The sequence below is a fragment of the Melopsittacus undulatus genome, chromosome 4 (assembly GCF_012275295.1).
Source record: "Melopsittacus undulatus isolate bMelUnd1 chromosome 4, bMelUnd1.mat.Z, whole genome shotgun sequence".
Classification (NCBI taxonomy): Eukaryota; Metazoa; Chordata; class Aves; order Psittaciformes; family Psittaculidae; genus Melopsittacus; species Melopsittacus undulatus.
Window position 1 is genome coordinate 74,082,804 of NC_047530.1, and position 26,138 is coordinate 74,108,941.

A 26,138-nucleotide genomic window follows, 5' to 3' on the forward strand; every position below is an offset into this window, starting at 1 on the left:
GCAATATTATAAATTACCTAATTGCACAGCAACAACTACATGTGAGCGATGGCCACTGCTTAAATTCCCAGTCCTATCATGGTAAAATTCCCCATCAACTTCAACAGACCAAGGCACTCATTGAGTGTCTTTAAGAATTTCCCAGGTCATGAAAATAAATGCTTTTCCAAACATAACTCATGAAACCACTTATGTATCATATAGTTCTTTGGCAGTATTCCCCCTCCCCCCCCCCCCCCATTTAAAAAGAATGAACTGCATATTGAGATAGAAATACTGGTCCATCAAAAAAAGCCAAACTCAAAAATGTATTTTATGACAGATTTCCCAGTGATCTGTACTCCATCTGCATTCCACAAGGGGTGGGGAAATTAGAAGTCTCACTTATACATACAGAAATATCTGTTCTGCCCCTCAAAAAATTACAAAAGCTATAGTGCATGACAAGCACTTAGATGTGAACATATGACTTTATATGCATCAATGTCAACTAGGCATAAAGAAAAGCCAAGTGTTTGCAAAATACCAGAACAATATCTGGCAACCACATTTTAATTCAAAACTGGAAAAAAGCAGAAAGCCAGTCTGCTGCTTAGGACCCTGGCTATAGCTCAGGAGACAGGTTATCACTTCTAATATCTATCTTCAGAATAAGACACAGGTGAAAAGTTAGCTACAAAAGTCTTCCAAGTCAGCATTTAGTTCACTCCTCTCACTTCGAAGTGCCTGTATTCAAACTGCTTCCCAACATGAATCTTAAGCAAATCTTCATCCAAATCTCTCACTATAAAATTAGGATATGTTCCTGCATCCTCAAGAGGCAAAATTCATTAAAAAACCCCAAGGGTCTCTCTGTGATGAATGGCATGTTAACGCACACTTGAACATTAACCAAATAGAGAGATGGATAGAAAAGAAAATCAGATGCAAAGTGCTTTTTGGTACAGACTCAAATGTGGGTGCATTGTATGGACTCTATTAACGAATTCTTCGAATACCAGCCAACACCAGACATCAGTCAGGAAGTGATGTTAGTAACAAATCTGTGCTAAGTAGCCTACACAGATTTTTTTTTCTTTTTTGGAGTAGAGGGAATATACAACAGAATCTGCAAAATGAAAGCCATGACGAAATACTAACTTGCAAGACCTAAACACCTACTTTCTCAAATGACATGTGCTAGATCTTGTAAAAATTCAGTGAAAATAATTGCAAGTGAACTTGCCTTTCACCTGTTTTTCACCTTATTTAATATTCTGTTTATCCCACCTTCATTCACACATGTATTTGCTACTTAACACACCCACTCCAGAATACCATATAACCCTGGTTACAGTGGCACAGATAAAAGGGCAGATTAAAAAAACCCAAACAATAAATGCTAAGACTGCGACAAATTAACACAAATGAACTGTGCAATGTGACCTGTAAACCCCTATATAACAATATTACTTTTCTTTTTGCATAAATCTATTCAAACATGGAATATCTAGTTTTCCCTTCTTTAAGAGCAGCTTAGTACAATACTGATGACGATGTTAAAAATGACCTAACCGAATCACCACAAAATCTAAACAATCTAAAATAATGAATTATGAATACTAAATACACTCAATGTTCCCCAACCCTCTCCTCTAACCTTACAGCCATTTTTATTGCATCTTCTTGAGTTCTTAAAGAGAAGGTTAGAACAGATAATACTAAAAGTTCATACAAAACACCAGACATGCTTTCAGCAGAGACAATACAGACTAATTAGTCACCTGGTACCTGCCTTATCCCTACAGGAGGCTAAATTTGCCCCAGCTGAGAATCTGACAGTTTCCCCATCAAGGTCATACTGATCTGTATAACCACAAATCCTAAATTTACAGTGAACAATAATATTCCTACCTTTTCCTCTGAGCTCCACACCTGAAAATTTTCCTTTTTAGCTGAAATACGAGGATCAGGAAGAGGCTTGAGCATTCAAGAAACTGCTCTTGCTCCAGGTTATCCTGCCCAGGCACATGAGCTAAACCCCAGGACCAGTATTACTAGGGCAAAGGGTTGTCCTGCTCCTTTTAAGAGAGGGCTGCTGGCTTTATTTACCTAATTTGAAGCACCTGCACATAGCAAGCACTGTAAAACCATGCACAATTCTCAGAGTCTAGAGATGGTAAACAAAGAAGTATTTTTCTACAGAAATGGCTTTGTGCTGTGAAATAGCCAGTTTTGTTTATTTATTTTTTTAACATCTTAATCTTCTTCTGATGGTATTTGCTGCAAAAATCTGACATCAGCATCTTCACCTGCTTAAATGAGTTGATGGTGTACTGCTTGTTTTCTTAATCTGGAATTTTAACCTGCACCTGGACTTTTTCTGGTAAGTAGCCACTGCAGAAACACATATCTCTCTGAAATTTTTCTGATGAAATGTAATAGCAAAAGCTTATTTCCACTTAAATACTACAAAGCTATACCTAAAATTATTTCAGTAATGATCACAGTAATCACATTTTCAGACATGCGAATTAACTCTAGTATTCTTCATGCCTTTTCAATGCCTCTGGGCAGCATGATTATCAGGATAAACTGCTCTACCATAATAATAATCTTCCCTAAAGATTCCTGAAGCCACTGCTAGTAAAAATCAAAGCAGATGAAATTATAAACTATACTCAATTAATTCTGCCAGCATTTCCTTACCTGTAGCAGGAGTTTATTTAACAAGCAGTCTCCCCAGGATACACAGACATACACACATAGATTATTTGTATCTGTGATCTTTTCTTCAGTGGAGCTACACAGTTTACATTGTCACACCTTGCAGTATAAAGACAGGAAAAAAGGGTGACTCTCATCTAGAAACCAGAATTAAATGTGCATCTGCTGATATGCACCACGCTTGTTCAGCCTCACGTATCTGTGACAAACCGATGGGAAGGTGCTCCTCTCTCAGCTGGCTCAAGCTGAGATGAACGGTTTCTCACTATTTCCATTTTCTGAAGTGGCAGAGCTCTTTCACATCACTGAAAGGGTTCTGACTTACGCTGCCTGGGGAAAAGCAAATCGCCACTCAATGGAAAATCAAAGGTCCCTGGAAGCAATTACATCAACTAGGAAAGTCAAAATAACCATCTGTTCCCCCCCCTTCACCCCAGGGCTCAAGTGCTCTCTCCTGTCCAGGCCTGCTGATTCCCACATCTTTGGCTGGCTGTGCATCCCTCCTACCTTGCTGTACTCTGTATCCCTCCTAGCCTGCCTCTCCATGAATTTCTAGCATAAATCTTAAGCGAAAAAATCCACAGAATCTGCCCTCAGTGCAACTTCTGCTCAATGCTTTCAACAAGCAACTGGTCTTGAGCAGCAAAAGGATTTTTACGTTTTTCATCACAAACGTTTTCCACCAGCAAACATTTTAATATTTTTAATTAAAAGTGACATTCCTGGAGAAGTTTTACAACAGTAACGCAGCAATGAGAAAGCATCGCACAAACCAACACTGAAGAGTGAAGAATTATTTAAGCTTTTAAAAACAAATCTTCTACAGATTGTCCAATGCAGGGTAAAACAAAAATAATCATTACACATATATCATAAAATGACACTTCCCTCAACTGCACAAATTGATTTACTTGCCATTACACATAAATTCTCTTCAGTTTCCAAGGGTAACACAAGGGGACCACTTTGCCCATGAAAGCACATGAGTTTGGCACCCACTGATTTTACCTAGTGTCTGCTATCTCTGGAGTTAAACACCTTGTGCCATTACTGAGAGACAATACAGTGTTTAGCATGTTACTGTTGGAAGCTGGATGTACACAGAAATAGGAGCAAACACATTTCTACACATTAAGTTATGGATGTCCATTTACAGAAATGTCCTTTCCAAAGCTGTGGGGCTAATTTAGGCACTAACAAGTCATACAGATTTAAGTGATGACATCTGTGAACCAAAATTGAGATGCATGAAATACATTATGGAGCACCTGAAAATGATTTTTTTCAAACCTCTTTTAAGGTCTTCCGTGAGTACTTCAGACGTCCAAAGAGAAAATACAGCTAAAACTTGAATCTATTTAATAAAATATAAAAGTTCTACCATAAATTAATGTTAAGATTGTCTACACAGTCAATCATTAGTCATGCCAAAAATATGTGCTCTGGTTATTTTCTCTAACAATCAGCACATACTGCTTTTCTACAATGTTAGCATTTAACATTGGGCTAAAATCAAATGTGAGCAGAAGCATAAAGGTTTTTACATACATAAAACACAGCAAAGGATAAAATTAATACTCACTCTTAAATTCTATATTTCTTCAGCCAAGTGCCTATTTGTGCAGCATTAATATTGCATTAACAGCTTTTGCATATTCATTTTTTCTAGAAAAATTATTCCCAATCTTTGCAATAACAAATGTATTGATGTATCAAGATGACTAGAACTCATCCTTAATATCCTCCACTACTGGAATTCTATTATGCTAAAAAATAAACTTTTGGCATCACCAAATGCTTTCATATATTTCAGACAGGTTCCTGTCTTCATTGTTAGTTTTAAAAAGATGACAGTTAAAATCAAGCATACTATTTGGTCATGTGAGTGGAATTCTTCATTTTTTTTATTTTTTAGTTCCAAGCAATTATTAACCAAATGCATTAAGTATTTAAATTCTGAGCAAATTTCTTAACTTTTCAGACTGGCAAATGGGGAAAAAAAGAATTTATTTTAACCAAGGAAAACAAACACCTGGAGACATCCCTTCCCAAAGGTCTCTTGGCAGTTGTAGAGAACTTGCAGCCCATTTCCTTTGCCCCTGAGCCCTCTCTCTGGGCAGCTTCCAAAGTTTCCCCGGCAATCCCAAATGTTCTGGAGTGGCATTTGCAGTGTAAACAATTGTCAGCACTTAGATTACTGTAAATTACTTACAGTAAAGTCATAGAAGACTACAGGATACATTAAGGCCTTGGTATATTGCAATAATTATTCCCAGAAACTGAATTATGGAAGCATCTAGTGCTTAAAGGCAAACCCAGGAAAAATACCATGACCTGAAACAGTGAAGACAACTTTGAACAGAGAGCAAACCTGGAATGAATTTCCCACAAGCAAAAAAGTTCAAGCATCATAGATCATACAGCAAAAACATGATGTTTAATGATGAAAAATATTTAATGTGCTTGTCACTGTCTGACCCCACAACTAATACTACAGGTACATTACCTAGGGATGATGAACAAAGTAAAAATTTACTCAGAACATGCTCACCATCTCCTCCTGTGGGATGGCACAGCAACAGTCGTGAGAACCCACAGCTTGGAAAACCTGGCTTTAGACAGCAAGAACTATTTTGTATTGGCAAGAAAAAAGTGTTTCCGCCCAGTTTTTGTAGCTACACCATTGCCTGTCAACAAATCATGGGCTTTTAGATATGTTCAGATATTCTAAAAATATTGTGTAGGCATTTTTAGAATATAAACAAAACCAAAACTGGTTCAGAATCTCTGTTTCAACTGGCAAATGTCTAAATACATTTAGTGACACTAACCAGCAAATAATCAAGCCAACATTTATGTAAAAAAAATCCAATTTATAGTTACTTGAATTTTTCAGAGAACAGTTTTGACTCTCTTTTTGAGAGTAAGTTTTAATAATCTGTCCTTCCTGAAAATTATTTCAACATTTAATCATAATTTGAACCATCTCATTTAAGAAATGAGACATTTAAAACAGGGAAAGATCAGAACAATCTATTTTATTTGCAATTAAATCAGTATATTAATAAATGAATAAAATAGTTTAGAAAAAGAAAACAGTGAAGTTCTAGGCAGGTCAAATCCTTAGCTATACTGAAAAATAGAATCTTGACCCAAAAGTTTCAAATGAGGGTGCCAAAGTTATGTAACAATGATGTCTAGAAGCCCAGGATATCCAATAGCACAGACTTACAAGTTGAAGATACATCAAGGACAGTAATATTTCTGGGAGAAACTTCTGCAAATTGAGACAGAACATGGTAGACTTCTCTCCTTGTTTATACCAAGTGCTCACTTATAATTTTTATGATGACACAGCTGCTTGACTGTACCTCCAATTTCAGAGTCATGGTTTTACCTCCACTTTGAACAATATGACAAAGATTCAGCTGAGATGGGACACTACTGCAAGAAAATGATCCCTTTAGCATGGAGAAGGAATTCTCATTTAGGTGCTCAAACAGTTCGTCGTTTTTAGACAGAAATTCTACATAATTTCAGACTGGTTTAAAAACTGAGTGTGAGACATTTTGCAGGAAGGAAAGATAAAAGGAATTATTTTGTATTATTTCCAGTAGAAACAACAGCTCTGGTCAAAACAGAAAAATAAATTTATCATATATGTTCTCTATGAAAACCATACATGTTCTCTATGAAAACCATAATTGAAGATAAGCTTAAATACACCTGTTGATCAAGACAAGAAACTCCTTGTTATTTATGCACAATGAAAACCATTTTAAAAAGAGTTGCCATTGAGATAACTGTTGGTACACCATCCATTGAAAGTTCCTCTTTATCTTGTGATTGTCTACAGATATTTTTCTCTGTTCAAAAAACAAGCCAAGTATATGTGTATTTTTATCATAAAATAGTAAATTATAATAACGTGAGTTCATCCCAATCAGTGGGTGGTTGTGTTTAGCTTTTTTTTTTGAATACTGCAGGCCACGTGAAGTATCTTCACTAAAATATCCAAGGACTTCCCCATGTACCCTTTCCTTTCCACTGTCCTCTTACATTTTCTGTAATTTATAAGTATTGGTGATTTCTCCTTGCACATACTAAACCAAGCTTCTTACAGTTTCTGACGGCACACAGACAGGCAGACCCTCTCAAACAGATCTAACAGGAGGGTTTTGCATCACAACATCATGGTCATCATGACTGACACAAGCACTGCAATGTTGACTGTCCACTTGCTGCCATCTGACGTTCTTCGGGCGTGCAATACAGCAAATACTGCATTTGTGTGGTTCGTTGGTATTTCTACATTGCAAACCATCCCTTCACAGCAAGAAATGCATTCCTGTGGAGAAAAAGATCATTTGACATAGGGTAATTCAGCAGTAGCTTTTAAAGATATATGTTCTATCAACAGGTTGCAAAGGTTACAGCTAAACAGACTCATCATTTCTGCCTGGCAGCCTGACCAAAGGCACCAGATGGAGCATATGTGCTACAACTCTTCCAAATCATGCAGCACAGCCTTCCTAGGGTAACTCATCAGCTCATCTCACCAGGGATGGGGCAGTCACAGCTTCTCTGGGCAACCTGTGTCAGTGCCTCACCACTCCTACAGGGAAGAACTTCTTCCTAATATCTAATCTAAGTTTCCATTCTGTTAGCTTAAAGCCATTCCCCCTCATCCTATCCCTACATGCCCTTGTAAAAAGTCCCTCTTCAGCTTTCTTGTCAGCCCATTAAGGCACTGGAAGCTGCTCTAAGGTCTCGCTGGAGCCTTCTCTTCTGCAGGCTGAACCAGCCCAGCTCTCTCAGCCTGTCTCCATAGGAGAGGTGCTCCAGCCCTTTGAGCATCCTCATGGCCTTCTCCAGACTTCCTCCAACAGGACTTGACTTACTGCAGTGAATAACACTTTGGTAGGGCATGTCTGATTATTAAGAATAAACTTTTACCTAGGATCCAAAGCATGACAGAAGGCAGCAGTTCAAGCTTTTTGTCATGTAACAAAAACTCAGTTGTATCTTGCTTAAGCATATGGCCCTCATGGACAAGTAGAGTCACACTTTGTGTGCTGGGCAGTGTTATCCAAGCTGTGTTACACAGAGAAATGACTGGAGTACCTTATTCGCAGTCTGGTTTGCTCAGGTGCTAACAGTGACACAGCTGCAGCACCACAAGTATCGGCACAGGTTGCATAGCCTACCTGGGCACCTTACTCAGAAAGGAAGGTCCATGCATTTGATACACACTAACAATGCCCCAGAAAGCTCAGATGTTTCTTTAGAAATTGTTATTACATTCTGTCATACAGCAACACAAATAGGAAAGGAGGAAGATGGGGGTAGTCATGCTTCTGTGGCAGAAATTTGATGTCTATTGTTAAATACTGGAAAGTGTATCTTGGCACATCCTCTTCAGCTCAGCAGGAAAAACAAGTATTGAAATGCAAACCTCAAAACCAATGTGCTGCTCTGGCACAAAGAGCAGTGCTTACTGTGTGGCCACTTTCCCTGTGACGGTGGCAGCCTACGAAATGGCATTCCTCTCCAGTGGCACACTTTTTGGTGACTGATGTACTCTTCCCATGGTCTGTGAAGAGATGAACAGTCAAACAGTACTGAGTACCTACAAAATAAAATTTAAAATGGTTAGTCAGGCAAAGTATGAATTCTTTTACAGGGTTTAAAAGCTTCACACTAATTAGAAAAATATTTTCATAAAAATACTTAATTTTGCTATATAAAGCCATTGTGCAACTTAATTATAATACCATTTAGCAATAAATTAATTAACAATGAAATCTTCAGATTAACTAATCCTTAAAACCTCCAGAAAGGCTGCTATCACTTAAACTACTTTTTAGCACTAAAATCTACACATTTATCTTCCATTCGCTACTCTTTCTTGCAGCCCATTCTTGCTTGCTTTGTTTTGGACAAGTTTCCTCATTCCTCTAGCTTGTTTCTTCCACTTTCCCACTGTTACTGTGAATATGACTGCAAAGTAAAATGAGGAAGCATATTTCCATTCTTTTCTACATATCTATTATTCTCTCATACAAGTATGATCCCCAGTCATTCAGGTTGTGCTGCTTTACAAGCAAGCCCACAGCACAGGGAAACAATTTCATGTTGAACTGATATCCAAAAAGAAGGAGATAAGCCTGCAAAGGCAATTCTAGAGTTTTTTTAAACAACATCTTTAATTCCTAGGAAGCACACAGCTACGTATATATCCACACACATGTAGCTGGTTTATTATTGATATATTGTTAATATATCTACTATACTATATATATATACTATATATAATATGTTGTTATATGTTATATTGAATGTTTTATACATAAGTATAGATATAAATAATTTTTCACTGTAGCTTTGCACTCTGAAATGGTCAAAACATTCACCTCAGCAGAAACGTATGACTCAGTATTACTAACAACATAACTGAGGACACCACTCTGTAGGCATGTTAATCCTATTCAGTTCAACTTCTACAAGATGGCTGAGTCAGGGAGAAAGAAATATAACTATCACAAAGAATCTCCTTAGTACAGACGCACTTACTTTCAGGACACCATCTATCTTCAGCCCATCTGTTACAGTCGTAATTGTCCACTGCATTATCACAAGTAAAGCACTTAAAACTGTTTGGAAATGGAGTGGCTTTAAAAGTATTAAAATATAGTAAGTTTGCATGTATTAATAAAAAAAATATTCAAAATAATACTGTGCCTGTACACACATTGCTTACAAAAACATATTACATACATGTTTTCAATGATACATCAGTGTTGGACACCTATGCAACAAGTTTTGTAGTAAGCTTTTACATTTTTAACTGGTTTTGCTATGCCTGCCTGAACTTTAAAACACCTTCTCCTGTTTTCATTCTCTCACAATCCAAAATATCATTTAAGCAGTGGTGGAAAAACAGGAAAAAGAGAACACCTTAGATGTAGGCCCATGATACTAAATCCCCATGTATGTTAATACAGATACACAAACACTGTCTACAGACTCATTTGATGAAAAAAAACCTACATCTTCAAAACCAGCTTCAGATCTTAATCTCCAGCTCTGAAGAGGACAATTTTTAAACCTTATTTACATTATACAAATATATAAATGATTTTAAGATGTACAGTTCCCTAGATGCACATATATACCTGTTATATCTAGCTGTCCTGTTTTAATGATATGTATAATGAAAATCTTCTCCCCTTAAGTGAAGGGATAGAATGATTCTGATGCTAGATAAGAGGCAAAAAAAATGATGCTATTAGTGACAACTGGCTTCACAGGTCTCACAGGGTTTTTAATTATCTTCAGTTTGAATTAATTGCTTGCAGCACACCTATTCTTTCCCTTACAAAAAAACCCCAACAAGATAAAAGACGAAAACATCTGTTCTGTATTATTTCTGAGAAATCCACTGCATAATTTGCTCTGTATGAAGACATTTCAGAGACAGAAAAATAGAATAAAAGCCCTTTAAATGTGAAAGCCCTCATGCACTCTTTAAATGAGCAATGCATGCAATTGTTTATTTTCTTTCAGTCACTTTTAAAATCTTAGAAAGAAACTAAACTGCTGTGGGTTGAAAAGCAGTTTTATTTTAAACTTTTTATCCTTCATATTTGAAGAAGACAAACACCTAAAAACCAAAGGATTGAAAGAATACAGTAATTAACTAAAATGTTAAGCTACAATTGCATACACAAAAAAAAGCATTAACTGTCTACTTACGGTCTAGTGGAGGTCTCACATTGTAAAAGTTGATGTTCTCAGCTGAAACCCTGTTTCCTGAAAGGATGAAGAACGGAAGAAAGGCTCCGGCCAGCATGTGATAGAATAACAACATGCTGAGTATCATTATCATTGTACATGAAAAGTAAAACTCTTGGGCCTAAGAAAGAAAGGGAACACATTATTCAGAGGGAATCATGTATAGAACAAGAAATTTCCTATTAAGTACTCCTAAAACAGTCCGTAGGTCTGTACTATGAAGACTGCTAATGCGAGTGAACATGTAATGATGATCAATGCAAAGCTGAGCAGTTACTGCCTTCTGCTGGCCAGGATCCTGTACAGAGTCTTTAAACTTCCACAAACTTAAAAAAGCTAACCATATTTCTTTAATCCATTTACCCTTCTAAGGAATGTCAATCTCACAGAATTCTTATAAGCATTCCTAAAAATCAACATGAAAACTGAACTCCTTTATATCTTACTTGAAACAGACAGGATTACAATAACATTAAAGAAAGCAAAACACAGACAAATGCCATTTTTAACACCAACAGCCTAGAACTCAAGTCAAATTCCTTATGTGACACTGATCAGTATATGTCTATTGCCTTCAGATAAGCTAGATCATCTGAATTGTAAGTGCACTTTCCAGTGTCACAGCATTAAAAATCACAAGTGTAAATTCAAATTATTTCTTCTTAAAGTGTATACTAAGGAGATGCTAAGGAAGACACCTGATGATGGTAGACAGATCTTGGAGAACTGCAAAGCAGCATGTTCAGAGGTTTTGGGCATATTTATTTGGGTCCGCCTAGGTACTTTAATAAGACTTTGTGGAGAAGAACTAACTGATGAACATTTTGGTCAGTTTGATATTTAGATGTACACACATACACACAGAGAGGTATGTATGGCAAATAGCAATGATACTGGAGACCTACTTCAGATATTAAAAGGCAGAATCAGCTTAAATGGCACCCCGCCCATGCAAATTCCCAGCAGGAGAAACCAGCTTGAGTGGAGGCTCCTGCCAAACCAGAGATGTTACTTTGAGCTGCCAAAGGCATTCATTCATTCAGAAATTTCTCTGCATACCCCTGCAAAGGCCTGTGTAGATGCACACTACACCTGTGCAGGAAGCTCCAAATGAATCCAAGCACTGAACTGAAAATGGTACTTATACCATGGCAGAGAAGTCAAAGGATTTCTTTCTTTTCCTTGTTTTTTGGGTTTTGTTTGTTTGTTTTTTGTTTGTTTGGGTTTTTGGGTTTTTTTTTTTGCTTGTTTGGGTGGTTTGGGTTTTGCAATTGACACAGATGGGAATTATTTGAAAGATGGTTTTGACAACAAACCAATCAACAGAAAGTTCAACTTTATGCACTGGAGGCTTAGCTTCAGTTTTGTTTTGCAAATATGAATATATTTCAGTAGATACTGAGAAAGCCATGGCATACCTCTAGTTTCAGAGCACCTCCAAGACTATTTTTTGTGGATGGTCAAGATTTCTTCTGATTGTAGCCCAGGATCTAAAGAAGGATCAAGAAGAATGTGTGGGAAACAAACAGCAACTGATCATCACAATTCTATCCTGAAGAAACTAATTAGCTGAAACACTGTATGTCCTTATTTAAACTGAGAATTAAGAAAGAAACCTGGCAGTGTGGTGGTTTTCATAACAAAATATACAAAGAAGTGCCTGAACTACAAAATGTAGCTCTATCTTATAAAGTGCTATTCTACTGCAGAAATAGATTACCTCCTTCCTCTAGAATACCCTGAAGTCTTGAAAGACAAATGACAGACAAAAAAATGAAGCAATGAGACCACTCTGTCCTTCCATAAGGATTTCATTTCTCTTGCAAGGGAAAAATGTTACTCAGGCAATGACCTGGGTGGGACCACACAATATCAGATGAATAAATATTTCACACTCCAGAAATATTCAAACTTTCAACACATGCTTTGACCAAAATAGAAGCACTCATCAGCAGCAAGGTAACCTAAAGGTTAGAGGTTATTAGCAAACTATAAAGAAAACAGGTCCCCCACAGTTCATTCCTCACTGAAACAGAAACACAAAAATGTTGTCCAAATCCCTCATACAGCTGCAAAATCCCAAATAAATCTAAACCAAAGTTACAGCTCTCTCCAATTAAGCACACAGTATTTGCACAGTGATATTCTGCAGCATCAAAGACAGGCCATTTATAACCCTCTTGACTTGCCTCACTAGCACACATGCGAGGTGCACATTTCAAATGTACACTTATTTTTAGTGGCTGGATTTTTTTTTAATTTGTTGGAAGCCAAACCTGTGTATCATGGTTTAAACAGTGTGAGGCATCCCTGCAAGTGGCAGGAGGACTGGAACTAGATGATCTTAAGGTCCTTTCCAATCCTAACTATTCTATGATTCTATATCATGACTCGATGCTTTTCTGCTAACAAATCAACCCACATAATATTCTGCCATTTAGCTGTTGCCTCCAAAGTCTATTTCATGACCCTTAATGTCTTCCAAAACAGATCGTTGAAATGTGGCATTACACAGGATAAGAGAAAGGGAAAAGAGGAGACAGTGCTGCTACTACACTTCATGAATGATCCAAATATCTTCCAACCTAATTTCACCTTTCTCTAGCATTCTTAGCTTTACCAGTTTATATTGGAGACAACAGCTCTTACTTAAGTCTCCTTTTGTTCCATACAGTTCAAAGCAGTGCTTAAAAACACTGTCCTTTGCCATCAATATTTAAGATTCTTCAAATCAAACTTTTTCTTACAAAATGATCTTTTATCCCAGTGTCAAGAGGTGACAGAATTTCTATTCCAGCTGACAAATTTCTTTTTTTCTTCACAGATAATAATTCCCCTGTTATTTGACCCTACTCTTCTGCTTTATGGTATTTTGGATCAGGCTTACATGCTACAACCAAGAGAATAAAAACCATAGTGTACCAAACCCCTTCATTAATACCATAACTATTATTCTGAATGAGTTGAAGATTTAAAGTCAATGTGGTAACAAAATTTTATGAGTACTGGAAGCAAAATACATTAACGTAACTTCTATAAAATTATACTTTCCATGAAAATAGCCAATCTGATAAAAAGACAACAACTAAAGATGCACAAAGCCTAACTTAAGAGATCTTTGTTTCCCACACAGAGAATTCTTACATGGTGATTTAAAAACAAAACCACCCCAAACCTCAGCACATGAAAGGCAATTATGCACAATTGAGTTGGCCAACTCTTCAGGAATGTCCCCGCTTTCTGACGTAGAAGATATGTCTCTCCTGTTGCCATCAGTATCACTGTAACTCTATTTGCGGCTTGTACTTTGCTATTCTTTCCCATAAGTATCTCCTGTCATCCATTACTGGAGTTCACAGAGACACCATAAAGTCTTCACCAGCTGAAACTCAGAAGTCCTACATATTTAATTTTATTTAAAAAAATACAGAAACTGATGCCAAAGTGTGAAATTAAAAATACAGTAGAATCATGGTATTCCATGTGTGGGTTGGAAGGGGCCTTAACAACCATCCATTTCCAAACCCCCTGCCACAGGCAGGGACACCTTCCACTAGACCAGGTTGCTCCAAGCCCCATCCAATCTGGCCTTCAAAACTGTCAGGGATGGGGCAGCCACAGCTTCTCTGGGCAACCTGTGTCACTGGCTCACCACTCCCACAGGGAAGAACTTCCTAATATCTAATCTAAGTTTCCCTTCTGTCAGCTTAAAGCCATTCCCCCTCATCCTATCCCTACATGCCCTTGTAAAAAGCTCCTCTTCAGCTTTCTTGTCAGCCCATTAAGGCACTGGAAGCTGCTCTAAAGTCTCCTGGAGCCTTCTCTTCTGCAGGCTGAACCAGCCCAGCTCTCTCAGCCTGTCTCCACAGCAGAGGTGCTCCAGGCCTTTGAGCATCTTCATGGCCTCCTCTGGACGTGCTCCAACAGGAGGTCCAGTAACACATAACTCCAGTAACTCCAGCACAAGTAGGTGCCAATTTTAAGTTCCTGATCCCAGTCAACTTGCTCTTATGTCTGTGGACAATCAGGGATCCAGTTTGCGCTAGCTTCAGTGGGGTAGTATCAGGCCCTTAATGTACACAGGCTGCTTGAGTGTTGCTGGTAAAGGTGTGAGAAGAACCTTTATCACGTCTTTAATGCCAACATCTTTCTCCATGGGTCTCCTGCAAAACAACTGTATTTACGCCCTTTGCAAGGGCATAAATTATGTCTCAAGCAAGTTGCTTTCAAATTGGTAAGCCAGTTTTAATCAAGTAGCAAATACAGTAATGTATTTTGGGCAGCTCGATAGAATTTTTTTCAATCTTACTTTGTAGGAAGATAAAGCATTGTATCTTTTCAAAACATAATAGTTGCAAAATTAATCTCCTTTACATGTTTTCTGCAGTTTTTACTACATTGAGGAAAATTTGCCTTTATGAGAAGACTGGCCCATAACTTGATCTGATGCACCTGGGTAGCAAATAAAAGCCACAATTACACTTGTGCCAGCTTTCTACAAATTCAAGCTCTCTCCTGCTCCCCTCTCCTAAGGTCCTATTGCTTTCCTGTCCTGGTTTCCCCAGAGAAGCTCATGCCAAATGGAAAATCTTAGGGAATTTAAATACAAAAAAGCTAGTCTTTAGTCAGTGTAAAGCACAGTAAATTGATCTCATGATTTGATGTAGTCAAAGGTGTCCTTGTTTGCTAACCAGGCCAATAAGTAATGGATGCTGTGCGACACAGTCTTAGTTACACAGCTGCACCAGCAGTCATTCTTAAATAAAATAAGAAAATACTGGCCAAAAAAAATGCTGCTCATATCCAAAAATCTTTAACATGCCTATTTTCTTCATAGTCTCTTATCTCTGTTGTACTTTCATACAATATTATCTAGTAGTATGAATAAACATTTCATTATGACCAATTAGGAACTCTCATTAATGAATGAAAAAACTGTCACAACACAGAAGATTAACTTACATAAACAAGAGCAAACATGGAGACATAGCTTTCCTGGGGTTAGGGAAGAAGACCCAAGAGGGAAGGGCTGTTAATGTATGCTCTGTAACAAACTTGTAACTGAAGCACCTATCAAGAAAACAATGAGGTATACAATGGCTGAAATAATTAGTATATTCCAGGAGGTTTTAAGATTTATCTTGCAGTGTGTAACAGAATAGTAGGAAGCTGTATGCTTGATTTCTGATTTTAATAAAATTCAAGTCTGTCTCCATTGTTTTTCCTGGCAGACTCTCTGGAGGATTAGCAGATTTAACATGAGATATGGAATGCAAATGAAACTTCCTCCTGTCATTTAGTAAGCAATTTTCAGGTGCTATTAGATAATTGCAAATGCTTATGTTAAGCTTGTTAAATACCACTTCAGGACATAAGAGAAATACATAGGTGGAAAGGTATGTATGTTAAGGGCTGAAAAAGTTAAAACCAATACCTGACATCATCAGGTGTTCCCTACAAGAAATCAGGAAGTCCAAAACTGACACTTCAACTTATCTAAAAGGACAAAAATAGCTCCTTGGTTTCCCCATTTCTTAGACAAATACTGCCATTCTTATGTTTTTCTTTGGAGACCATTTAACTTGATCTACAAGCCACCACTTACTCCACTTCAAAACTCAGCAAGTGAATAAGTGGATGGAACAAATACAAGAAAACCTTCGTTTTCCTTGGGAAATAGGCAGAGCATGTTTAAAGTGAAAAAAGGGGAGATAGGGAGAGAAAAACTTTTGAAGGATTAAAAATCTCAAAATACTATTACTGATCCACAAATCAAAACTACAAGCTATAGAAGTTCTGCCTTTCCTTAACTACTGAGCTGAAACGTCTATTTTCTGATTTTTTTGCCTTGCAGCATGTTATCATTAGTATACAATAACATAGGAAAACAGATTTTACATTACATTGACAGACATCTACAACTAGTAATACAACAGAAATTAATCCAAGTTATCAACATTATTTTTAAATACAACACATTTCTTTATTTTCACCCACACCACACTTAACCATGCCTGGATTTAAATTTGGTCTTAATTACAAGAAATTATTGAGCTCTTTATCTATGATCTTATAAAACATACAGATCTGGTAATGACAACACCATCTGGCTTGGGGTATGATGCTGGCATGGGAAGTTGTGATGCAACCTGATAGCGAGACACGGAGGTGTCTGACTACACAATGCATACAACTGCAATTATTTCAAAAAGAAAATAAGGTATGATTATTGTGATAAATCTGAGCAGTACCACTGAAGTATTTGCAAGGATAAAACATACATTTGTTTTTAAGCTCATACAAAAAAGATCCATGGAATGAAACCAGTATTACATCTCATTCCTTTTATAGCCAAAACTGCTCAGCAAAAGTAGTCTTTATTTTAAAATTCAGAATCCCTGAACATCTTTGGAAAATAATTTATTCTATCTAAGAATACACTAATAAGAGATAAATTTCTTATTCGCTTCTGCAAGAATATAATTCCCTCCAAGAACTACACTTTGTCAAACCAAATTTTGCTCTTCAGCTTTTAACAGCTTCTATATATCACATATGCAAGTGTTTTAAATCTCTCTCCCCCATTCATCTGCAAGACTGGAAATAGGAACTCAGTATTACTCTAGAGAAAAGAGATTATAGGAATAAGCAACATTTTTTTCTTTCCTTGAGCTCATCAGAGCACCTCTGGCATTAATTTTACAGAGTATTCTGTTAAATACCCCAGTGGATCAGACCATTAACTAGTTAGGTCTTACTACAAATGGTGGGATAGGACTTCAGCAGACCTAGCTCTCCATACACAAGTTATTGGGAGTGCAGTTTACAGGAGCCAAAGGCCCCAGTGAACACCAAATCAGCTGAGAATAAAGACAAAATTCCGATTTTCAGTATCCTTCTACAAGTTTAGCTCCAGACCACAGTCAATATTTAAAAGACTTCTTTTTCCTGCCAAGCTAAAGATATCCATATTCAGTAAGACTATGAGGTAACACTACTGCATATTGCACAAGAATGAAGTTCTTCAAGGCCTATTTTAGAACATAAGAGAGACAGGACAACAACAACATTGTTCCAATGAAATGAAGAGATATCTGTCTGTGCGTATATATATATATACACATACACACTGTGTATATAAAAATATATATCATCCACTAATTATTATTAAATTAAAAATTAAGGTCTTTAAGCCAGTAAAATACAGCCTCAGAAATATGCCATGGTTTTCATGTCTGCATTTCCAAGTGAAATCCTATTTCTAACACAAACTATGACCAACATACAGGGTTAGATATGCTATAAAGTTACGTATACCACTCTAGACAATAAAACATAAGATGTTCTAGACAAAAGAATTAAAACCTACATGATTTCCATTTGTGAAATAAATATTATATTCCCATTAAAATTAATATGTCAAAGCAAAGATATAGACAGAAAAGACTTGCTAGGAGAAACGATGTTTGCTTGTAGACCTATTTCAAATCTTCAATACACCAAAATCTGTTTGAACCTAGAATGGCCCTATGGGATCAGAAAAATTAAAGGGTTTGACAGCTTCTGCATCACAAAGAACATTTTCTAAAAGCTTCACATTGAGTTGTATTTCAAAACTAAGATTTAAGTTATGCATCAGCTGTATTCATAAACCTGAAAAGTGTGCTGTTTTACCCAACACTGATTTCTGGAGTGAATTCACTGACATCAGCCTTCACTTCAGAAAGAATAATGGGTGCAAAATAAACCTGTTCTGCTGCTCCTTCCTTGATCTTTAGTTGCAACATTTTGTGAAGTCACAAAAGGTTTGGTATTGTGTGTGTAAATAAACAGATTTGCACTGAAAGAATAAGAAGAAAAGGTAAGGTCACTTTGTCTAGTTTTACTGTAGTGAGTGTCAAGGTCCAAGCTCTCATGGCAAAATGTCCTTTGAATTCCTTTGGCAGGTCACTTTACTAAACCCACAGTTTTCTACAATAACACAACACTAGAGGGACACAACAACAAGCTGGAGGGAAGGAATGCCATCCAAAGGGACCTGGACAGGCTTGAGAGGTGGCCTGTGCCAACCTCATGCAGTTTAACAAGACCAAGTGCAAAGTCCTACACCTGAGTCATGGCAACCCCAAGCACAAATACAGGCGGAGAATGGATTGAGAGCAGCCCTGAGGAAGAAGACTTGGTGGTGTTGGTTGATGGGAAGCTCATCGTGACCTGGCAGTGTGCACTTGCAGCCCAGAAAGCCAAATGTGTCCTGGACTGCATCATCAGCAGCGTGACCAGCAGGTAGAGGGTAGGGATTCTCCCCCTGTGCTCCACTCTGGTGAAACTCTCCCCCTGCCCCAGTCCCACATCCAGCTCTGGGGCTCCCACCATAAGAAGGACGTGGACCTGCTGGACTGAGACCAGAGGAGGCCACGAAGATGCTCTGAGGGCTGGAGCACCTCTCCTATGAAGACAGGCTGAGAGAGCTGGGCTTGTTCAGCATGGAGAAGAGGCTTCATAGATACCTTACAGAAAATGGTCACCACCACTTTATGTCAGCTTGACAGCAGCAAAAACTTACCTGAATTGCAATGGAAAAAACCACACACAGAGTCAGTTACTGGTTTGTACTGGCAGGGTTTAACGTGTGAAATTTTATAGCACTGGTACTTGTCTGATACTCTTTTTGCCTCCTATCAAGCTTTTGTTACTATGCAATCCTTGAAATCATAAACAATATAATAGCCCTAAATGTACCAGGAATGACTGCAAATGCTTCTGGAGAATCACCAGCAGTTCCCAGTTCTGCTACACTATTTCCAGGGTACTGAAACAACAAACTCGTGCCATTGAATGAATTTAGGTTAGAAAAATCAGTTGTGAAGAACTAGCAACAGAACTCCTTGAGAAGAAGCTTTTGTTGAGAAGCACCTGAACTCATCTCAAGAGGCAGGAAGTCCTATTTCTAAGAAATACACATATCTGAATGAACCTTCTTGTTGAAAATGTAACTTTAAAGGCAAAATCTTTTACAGGTTGTATTTGCATAGCCTACATGTTGTTTATGTTTATTAAAAGGATTGATTTGCATTGCACATGTGCTGGAGGCAGGGAGAGAAATTCTGATGACTGTAAAGTCAACACAGAACCTACTAAAGGAGTAACCCTCCAACTGACATGAAAAGTACCTTCTGTGAAACCACTTTGCCTACAGAGCCACGCTGCACTCGCTGTCATACATCACAAATAACATCACTAGCACTGCAACAGAACTAATTCTGAGCAGCAAGTTTATCATAGTGTCACTGATTACACTTCTGAAAAATGTTTTGTGCACAAAATTCTGCCTTGTCCACATTATTACTCTTCTACATTTCTGAGGCATGTACTTTCAGTCACTGAAAACTGATGAAGTATTTGAGAAATTCCTATTATTCTGCCTTGCCCTACACGAGCTGCCATAACATCTAGAGGAAATAGTCTTGCAGATGTAGTTCCCAGGAGATGAACCCAAATTGTGTATTTCCCCAGAGTTTTCTCTTTGAAATTTCAGACTGCTTCACTCTGAAGCACTGGATACTTCACATGTGACTTCCTAAATTAAAGAGGAAGATTTTTCTACCTGATACAGCCAATAATGGAGAATAAATGGTGAAAACCCCATCTTCCAGCCAAGTTTTTGTCTGCAGTACTCTTGTTTCTGTAACCCCTTCTAGCTGAGCTGTTCACTCTTATTATTTGCCACCAAAGGTTGAGAAGCTAGCACTGATGTGAGTGATTTTGATTATGTCTCTTGGGAAAATCTTAATACACATGACAGAATATATCTACACATATATTTTACAGCAGTGTAAAAGGAAAAATTTACTTGGAAGATAAGTCCAGAGGTACATGAACTCTTCAAAAGCAAGAGATGAAAGGAAGTAAGGAGAAAAAGGCTTTATTTTTCTAAAAGTACTAACAAAGTCTGTTTCAATTTTTTATGAAATTACAAACACAAAAAGGCTTAAAAGTTGTTTGTTTTGAAATGCTTTAAATGAACTATGCTTAATAAATCGATGACCCAGCCAGTATGATCTAGTGCAAGATGGCATTTATTTCCAATCAACACTCTAATCCAGACAGCTGAAAACAGCAAAAAGCTAATTTCAGTTTTTACTAGCTGACAACTCCCACACACAAGCAATATTTGGCACAATTTGTTATTTGAACAGCTTCAGTCAGCCTTCTGTTGCATTGTGAGAGAAAAGTGATTTGCCCTCATTTCAAGAGGAGGGACAATACAAACATAAAAAGCTCCCTTTCACACGTTCACAAAAGCTGTGTTGACATATATGCCATATCTTCAACTACAAAACTCAAATGCTGCACTGTTTTTCTTCCTCTAAGGCTCAAATTTCTGGGACAGAGGCACAGAGCTTCCATGTCTATAGACACAGCATTAAGCATTAATAACTGAATATAATATTTAATTAAAGTTATATGGTTTGTACAGTTTCTCTCATTGCCCTTCACAATAAACATCTGTGCTCTAGGACTGGAATCACATCACTATGTACAGAAGCTGAAAGAAAATCACACTTCCACCATCCTGCAGTTACTTGCTTGATTTGCTAGAGGCTGAACCTTGAATATTATTATTAAGCTAATATTCCCAGGATTCAGAAGAAAACAAACATCCAACATTTCTGATCTTTTCCTCATTATTCAGGACAGACACACAGCATTTCATAGCATTTCATGGCACTTCTTATAATACTTCTCACTAAAGTGTTCTTTTAAAATAAACAAACAAAAAAAAAGCTTGAATCTAAACTGTACAGAAAACAGGGAGACAACCATTTCCAGTATCAGCCATTTGTGTTGCAACAGCATCCAGACAGTCCCTTCATTTCTTGCAGCTTTAGCCCCTACTTATCTCCCTGGCAGTTCCTGCAGAAATTCAGTAATAGCACTGGCTATCTTACAAATCTGAACTCTTTGGAATGGTCCGTCCCCTTCTCAACTTAGTAGCATATATTGGAAGGAAATGGGTAAATGTCTATTTCTTGAAAAAAATCCCATCCTGATACCTTTTTACTACTGCCTTCACAATGCAAAAGATACTGTGATTCTGGGTGTGTTTTGTGGTCTTTGTCCTAAAGAAAGCAACTAAGCATCTTGGTTTTGTCTAGAACAAACGTTCCCTTCCCCTGACACACATTTCCCATTTCTCAGATGTTTTCTTTTACTTTTTTCCCCCCTTATCTCTTTAGTGTGATGGTATCAAGGCAGTGCAATTTTCTCACTTGCTAGAGGAAGCTACATAAGAGTTTTATAATTAAAGTGACAGAACTGTTTACATTCAGTACCATTCTAGGTCTTTGCGATATTTTCCAAGCACAGTAAGACTATTTATACTTCAAATAGTCTTTCCTACCTTCCCATCTCTTAGGTGCTCTCTGAGAAGAAATAATCTTCAGCTTCTGGGTATTTCTGCAGAGCAGAGACTGGCTTCTATTTCTCAAAGCGTAACACTTGATAAAGCCTCATGACTTATTCTTTTCAGTCAAGTCAATAGAATAATATAACAAAACATAGGAAGTAATTTATAATCTGACCTAAAAAATAGTTTTCTTTCAATAAGAAAAGCAATAGAAAGAGACAAAATGTACACTCCACCTCTGCTCACAAGACAATGCCACATTCTTAAATAAACTGGCTGTGCAGTAACAAGTAATAGGAATGCCTCTGGGTGGGGAGATTTGTTTACTATACATATTGCCTGCAATGTGCAGGGTTTAATTTGACAAATTGAAGTTGGCAAATATTCCATTTCCTTCGTTTCCTGTTCAAAATGAAGAGTAATGCTAAACTGAATAGCACTATAAGTGAAAAAATAAATCCTACTTTACTAAAAGCAATAAATCCCTGGAAGGTAAGGCAATGCTGACTAAAAACATAAAAGTAAGCACTGTATTTTAGAAGTGAATGCCAATTTCTGCATATGAAATATCATCAGTTGTTTTGCAGCAGAATTTCCTCCAAGATTTATGAACTGGTATAAGAGGACTAAATTCAAACTCAAGAGCAAAATGATTCATCTGCCCTTTTAATTTTTTTCTTCCCATACCCCAATTTCAGATCCTCTCATGCATTTTCACATAGCCTGGTAACTCTAGCTTTCTAAGAGGTGCAGACATCCAGTGCTCCATCCATTTGCAGTAAACTAACTGTGACTATTGATACAGTTTACCAGCTGGAACACATATAAAATACTACAAGCAAACCATGCAATATCTGCATGCTGCGTTTCAAAACAGGTGCACAACTCAACATAAAGGGTGAATACATAGTTCATTGTAGCCGTTTCCCTTTATTGTGCTTTTCATGCACTATAGGCCAATTCCAAGAACTATCAGATGCCATTTGATTAAGTTATCCATATAAATGAACACAGATGAAAACTTGCCTTACTTCTATTCCCCTCTAAACAGAAAGCAATTCACTGGGGGAAAGAAGAAATCTTATTCCTTTTGTGTACAGGAGATCACATTCTAACTCTTCACAATCAAAGGCACCATGTGCTTTTTCAAAAGGTTCCTCAGAGCCTTGCAGAAATCCTTTGTATAACCTTGGGTGTATTTTAGGCAGATAGGTCATTACCAAATTAGCACCAGGATAAACTGGAAAGAAAGACACAAGGTTAAAAAAAAATAAGGTAAGAAAAACAAAACAAACCACTAAAAATTAAAAAAAAACAAACAAACACTGGTAAGAAAATAAATACCAGTAAGAAACTGCCACAGCCTTTCATAACAAAAACTATTGCATACCTGTATTTACTATTATTACTAGTCTCTTCAAGTTTACATTCTTTCACCAGGCTCCACAGTTTTCCCTCAGCACATGCAAACATATGAAAAGGGCTAAAAGAAGTATAAGGAAACACAGCTGTTAGGTCATTTCATTCTGGAGGATTTGTAGGGTTTTAGTTGATTTAAGATGATTGTTTCTTTGGACTGACAATACATAAGTATTTCCAAATGTCTTTCAATACTCTCACTTAATGGATGAGAGCAGATTTTTCACTTGATTTTCTCCCATTAGAGAATATATTTTTCAAAGTATTTTTTTCTGTTGGGCTTCTTCCCTGTAAAGATGGAAGCTCTGCTTGTTTGGGGGATGGCTCTGAACAGTATTGCACAACAGCTCTGAAGCTCTCTTCTCTCCAAAATAGCCAAGCAATGAGTTCTTTTAGGGAAGAATATACAAACATCTCATCTTACAGTGGTAATTCCTCCCATATATATTCATCCTCCACACCCTTCCTGACAATCTGCAATTCAAGGACTTCCAGGGGCAGAGACGATGTACATAACTTGGTGCTTAATTGCCTGTCCATGGCTTGGTTAATTGAACTGTCCATGGGTTATTGCTGTCAGTTGCTGAACCCATTTAGAGTTGGTAACAACATCCCATGGCAATAAACTGCAAAGCACAAACACATACCTTTCTTAAAAAGTACTTCCTTCTTTTTGTTTAGACCCAACTTAGTGTTACATTTTATGGCATCTCATCCTTGCCTCCTATGACAAACCATAAGCGACCACTCTAGGCTTCCTTTCTCCACACTTGCCACAATTTGTTATCTCTCATGTCCCTGATATGTTCATCTCCTGTTCTAAGCTGGAGAATGTAAACCATTTTCTTCAAATGAAGATCTGCATTTTTTTATTTATTTATTCGGTTCATAATATATATTCTGAAATCAAGGGAAAGGCAGCCACTAAACAAAGTGGGGGTACATATTACAAGGGAAGGGGACAGATACACACATACACATTCATAAGCCCTGTACTCTAACCTAAACAGACTTCATACCTAAACTGAAGGAAAAATTACATTTTCATTACTGCTAATGGTATACTAAATTTCCTTTCATTAACTATATTATTTTTCACAAAGCAGATCATGCAATACACCAATTATCCATAGGTTAGGAATACACTTTTTTAGAGGTTAAATGACTTTCAGAAATTGTCAATTAAAAGTAAGTCCTACATGCACATCAAACAATGCCTCAAAACGTGTTCTGAGAACATCAACAGACAATAGAATTTCAGATGGTAACTTGTAGCTTATTCCTTTCATTCTGATACCTTTAACATGATGCATGGATTACGCAGAAGTTGACACAAACAGAAAATTAGTTATCTACTTGAAGGATTTACAGCTGTGTACAAACAAAGCAAGAACGTAACTAAAACATTTTCAAACTCAGATCTTCAATTCCCAGTGTCAGCCTGGAGCAATATTTTATGTCTGAGCTATAGTATTAAATCCTCCAAACATGGGAAGGTTCAAAAAGAACATCCTTTTAGGCTTAATTATTGCTGCACTCAAAACGAGAGGTTAGCAAGAAGCCTTCACTGTGTGGTGACAGGGGGAGGGAAAGCAGGAAAAAGAAATGCAGAATGGACTGCACCATAAACGTTACTAAGACAATTCAATCAAAATATGGACAGAAGGGACAGGAGAAGTTAATTAGTGAAGAATCTAGAAAGTGAGCTGAATCAGCAGATCTTTGAGCTTTAGGTGTAAGCTGGAGAATTCTACAAAACTAAATTACCCAGCAAGTGTAAAGCTATCCCTTCCATGATACCAGGCGAATACATAGGAAGCAATAAACTTTATTACAGGAAAATAAAGTTCAACAGTCTTTTGAAATAAGAGAACTTTCTTGATGCAATTCTGTGCTGTCACTTATCTACCATGAATAGGCTCCAGTGATTGAAAACCAGCATCAGGGAAAAATAAAAAGAGACAACATTCCTAAACAGTTCTCAGGTGCTTTCATCAATTGTACGATCAGTATAAAGAGATGCTGCATTAGCAAAACCTCCTCATTGTTTTCAAGAAATATCTTTCTATATTACCTGAGAAACACTGCAATATCTACCAAGATGTGGATGCATCAGGAGAAGGGAACACAGCTTAGAACAAGAGGAAATGTCTCTAAACCATCATTGCTTGATGACCAGAAAACTCATCATGTTCATCTGGTAAGTGTGTTAAAGTTTAACCTTTTTAACCATAGTTCTGAGGGTCTGGTTCCCCATGTGTTTTTAAGATAACAGAAAAGCACCTTAACATTACCAGCATGTTGGTGCCTTCAGTTATCCATCAGATTTCAAGTGCTTTCCTAGTTTGCTGCAGAATAATACAGAGCAGAAAAGGAGAGACCTATTTCCTCTGTTACTAAATTCCCACAAGCCAGAAAGAAGTTGCATTAAACTTTGGTGGTAACCAGATTTCTCCAGCATCATGTTTCTACTGCCCAAAACATCCTTCCACCAACATACCCACAATATAAAGTATGATGATGTTTTGAATGCAAAACAAAATTGGAAGTTAAATACAACAATGACAAAATCTTTTGTAAAATGTTTAAATGATCCTCACATCTTCGCAGTTGCAGGGAGGACTGCCAATCCTGTCAGACCTGCTGATAAACAGAAGGGTGCAAGAACAGGCTTCAACTCAAATGCCTAAGAGCACTATGCTAATTTGCAATTATTATCTATATGTCACTTCCCACACTTGCCACACCAGTGTGAATTATCTCTTTGATGTTTCGTAGCTTTAAGTTCAGCAGTGCATCACCCCACTCA

General features: G+C 37.3%; 1 protein-coding gene across 5 annotated transcripts in view; it reads right to left on the minus strand.

Annotated features, from left to right (window-relative positions):
* Positions 1-4,594: 4,594 nt before the first annotated feature.
* LYPD6B (LY6/PLAUR domain containing 6B) overlaps positions 4,595-26,138 on the minus strand; it is a 53,431-nt gene continuing 31,887 nt past the window's right edge. For 2 of the 5 annotated variants that reach the window (XM_031053326.2, XM_031053328.2), the window contains exons 3-7: positions 11,919-11,990; positions 10,462-10,621; positions 9,280-9,378; positions 8,205-8,335; positions 4,595-7,054 (exon numbers count right to left, since the gene is read on the minus strand). In XM_031053326.2, the coding sequence (XP_030909186.2) occupies positions 6,890-7,054; positions 8,205-8,335; positions 9,280-9,378; positions 10,462-10,594 (528 nt within the window). In that variant the 5' untranslated portion in view covers positions 10,595-10,621; positions 11,919-11,990 and the 3' untranslated portion in view covers positions 4,595-6,889. Of the gene's footprint in view, positions 7,055-8,204; positions 8,336-9,279; positions 9,379-10,461; positions 10,622-11,198; positions 11,218-11,918; positions 11,991-21,904; positions 22,133-26,138 lie in introns of those variants that run through there. The other 3 variants (XM_031053331.2, XM_005154035.4, XM_031053332.2) reach the window with 3 other exon arrangements.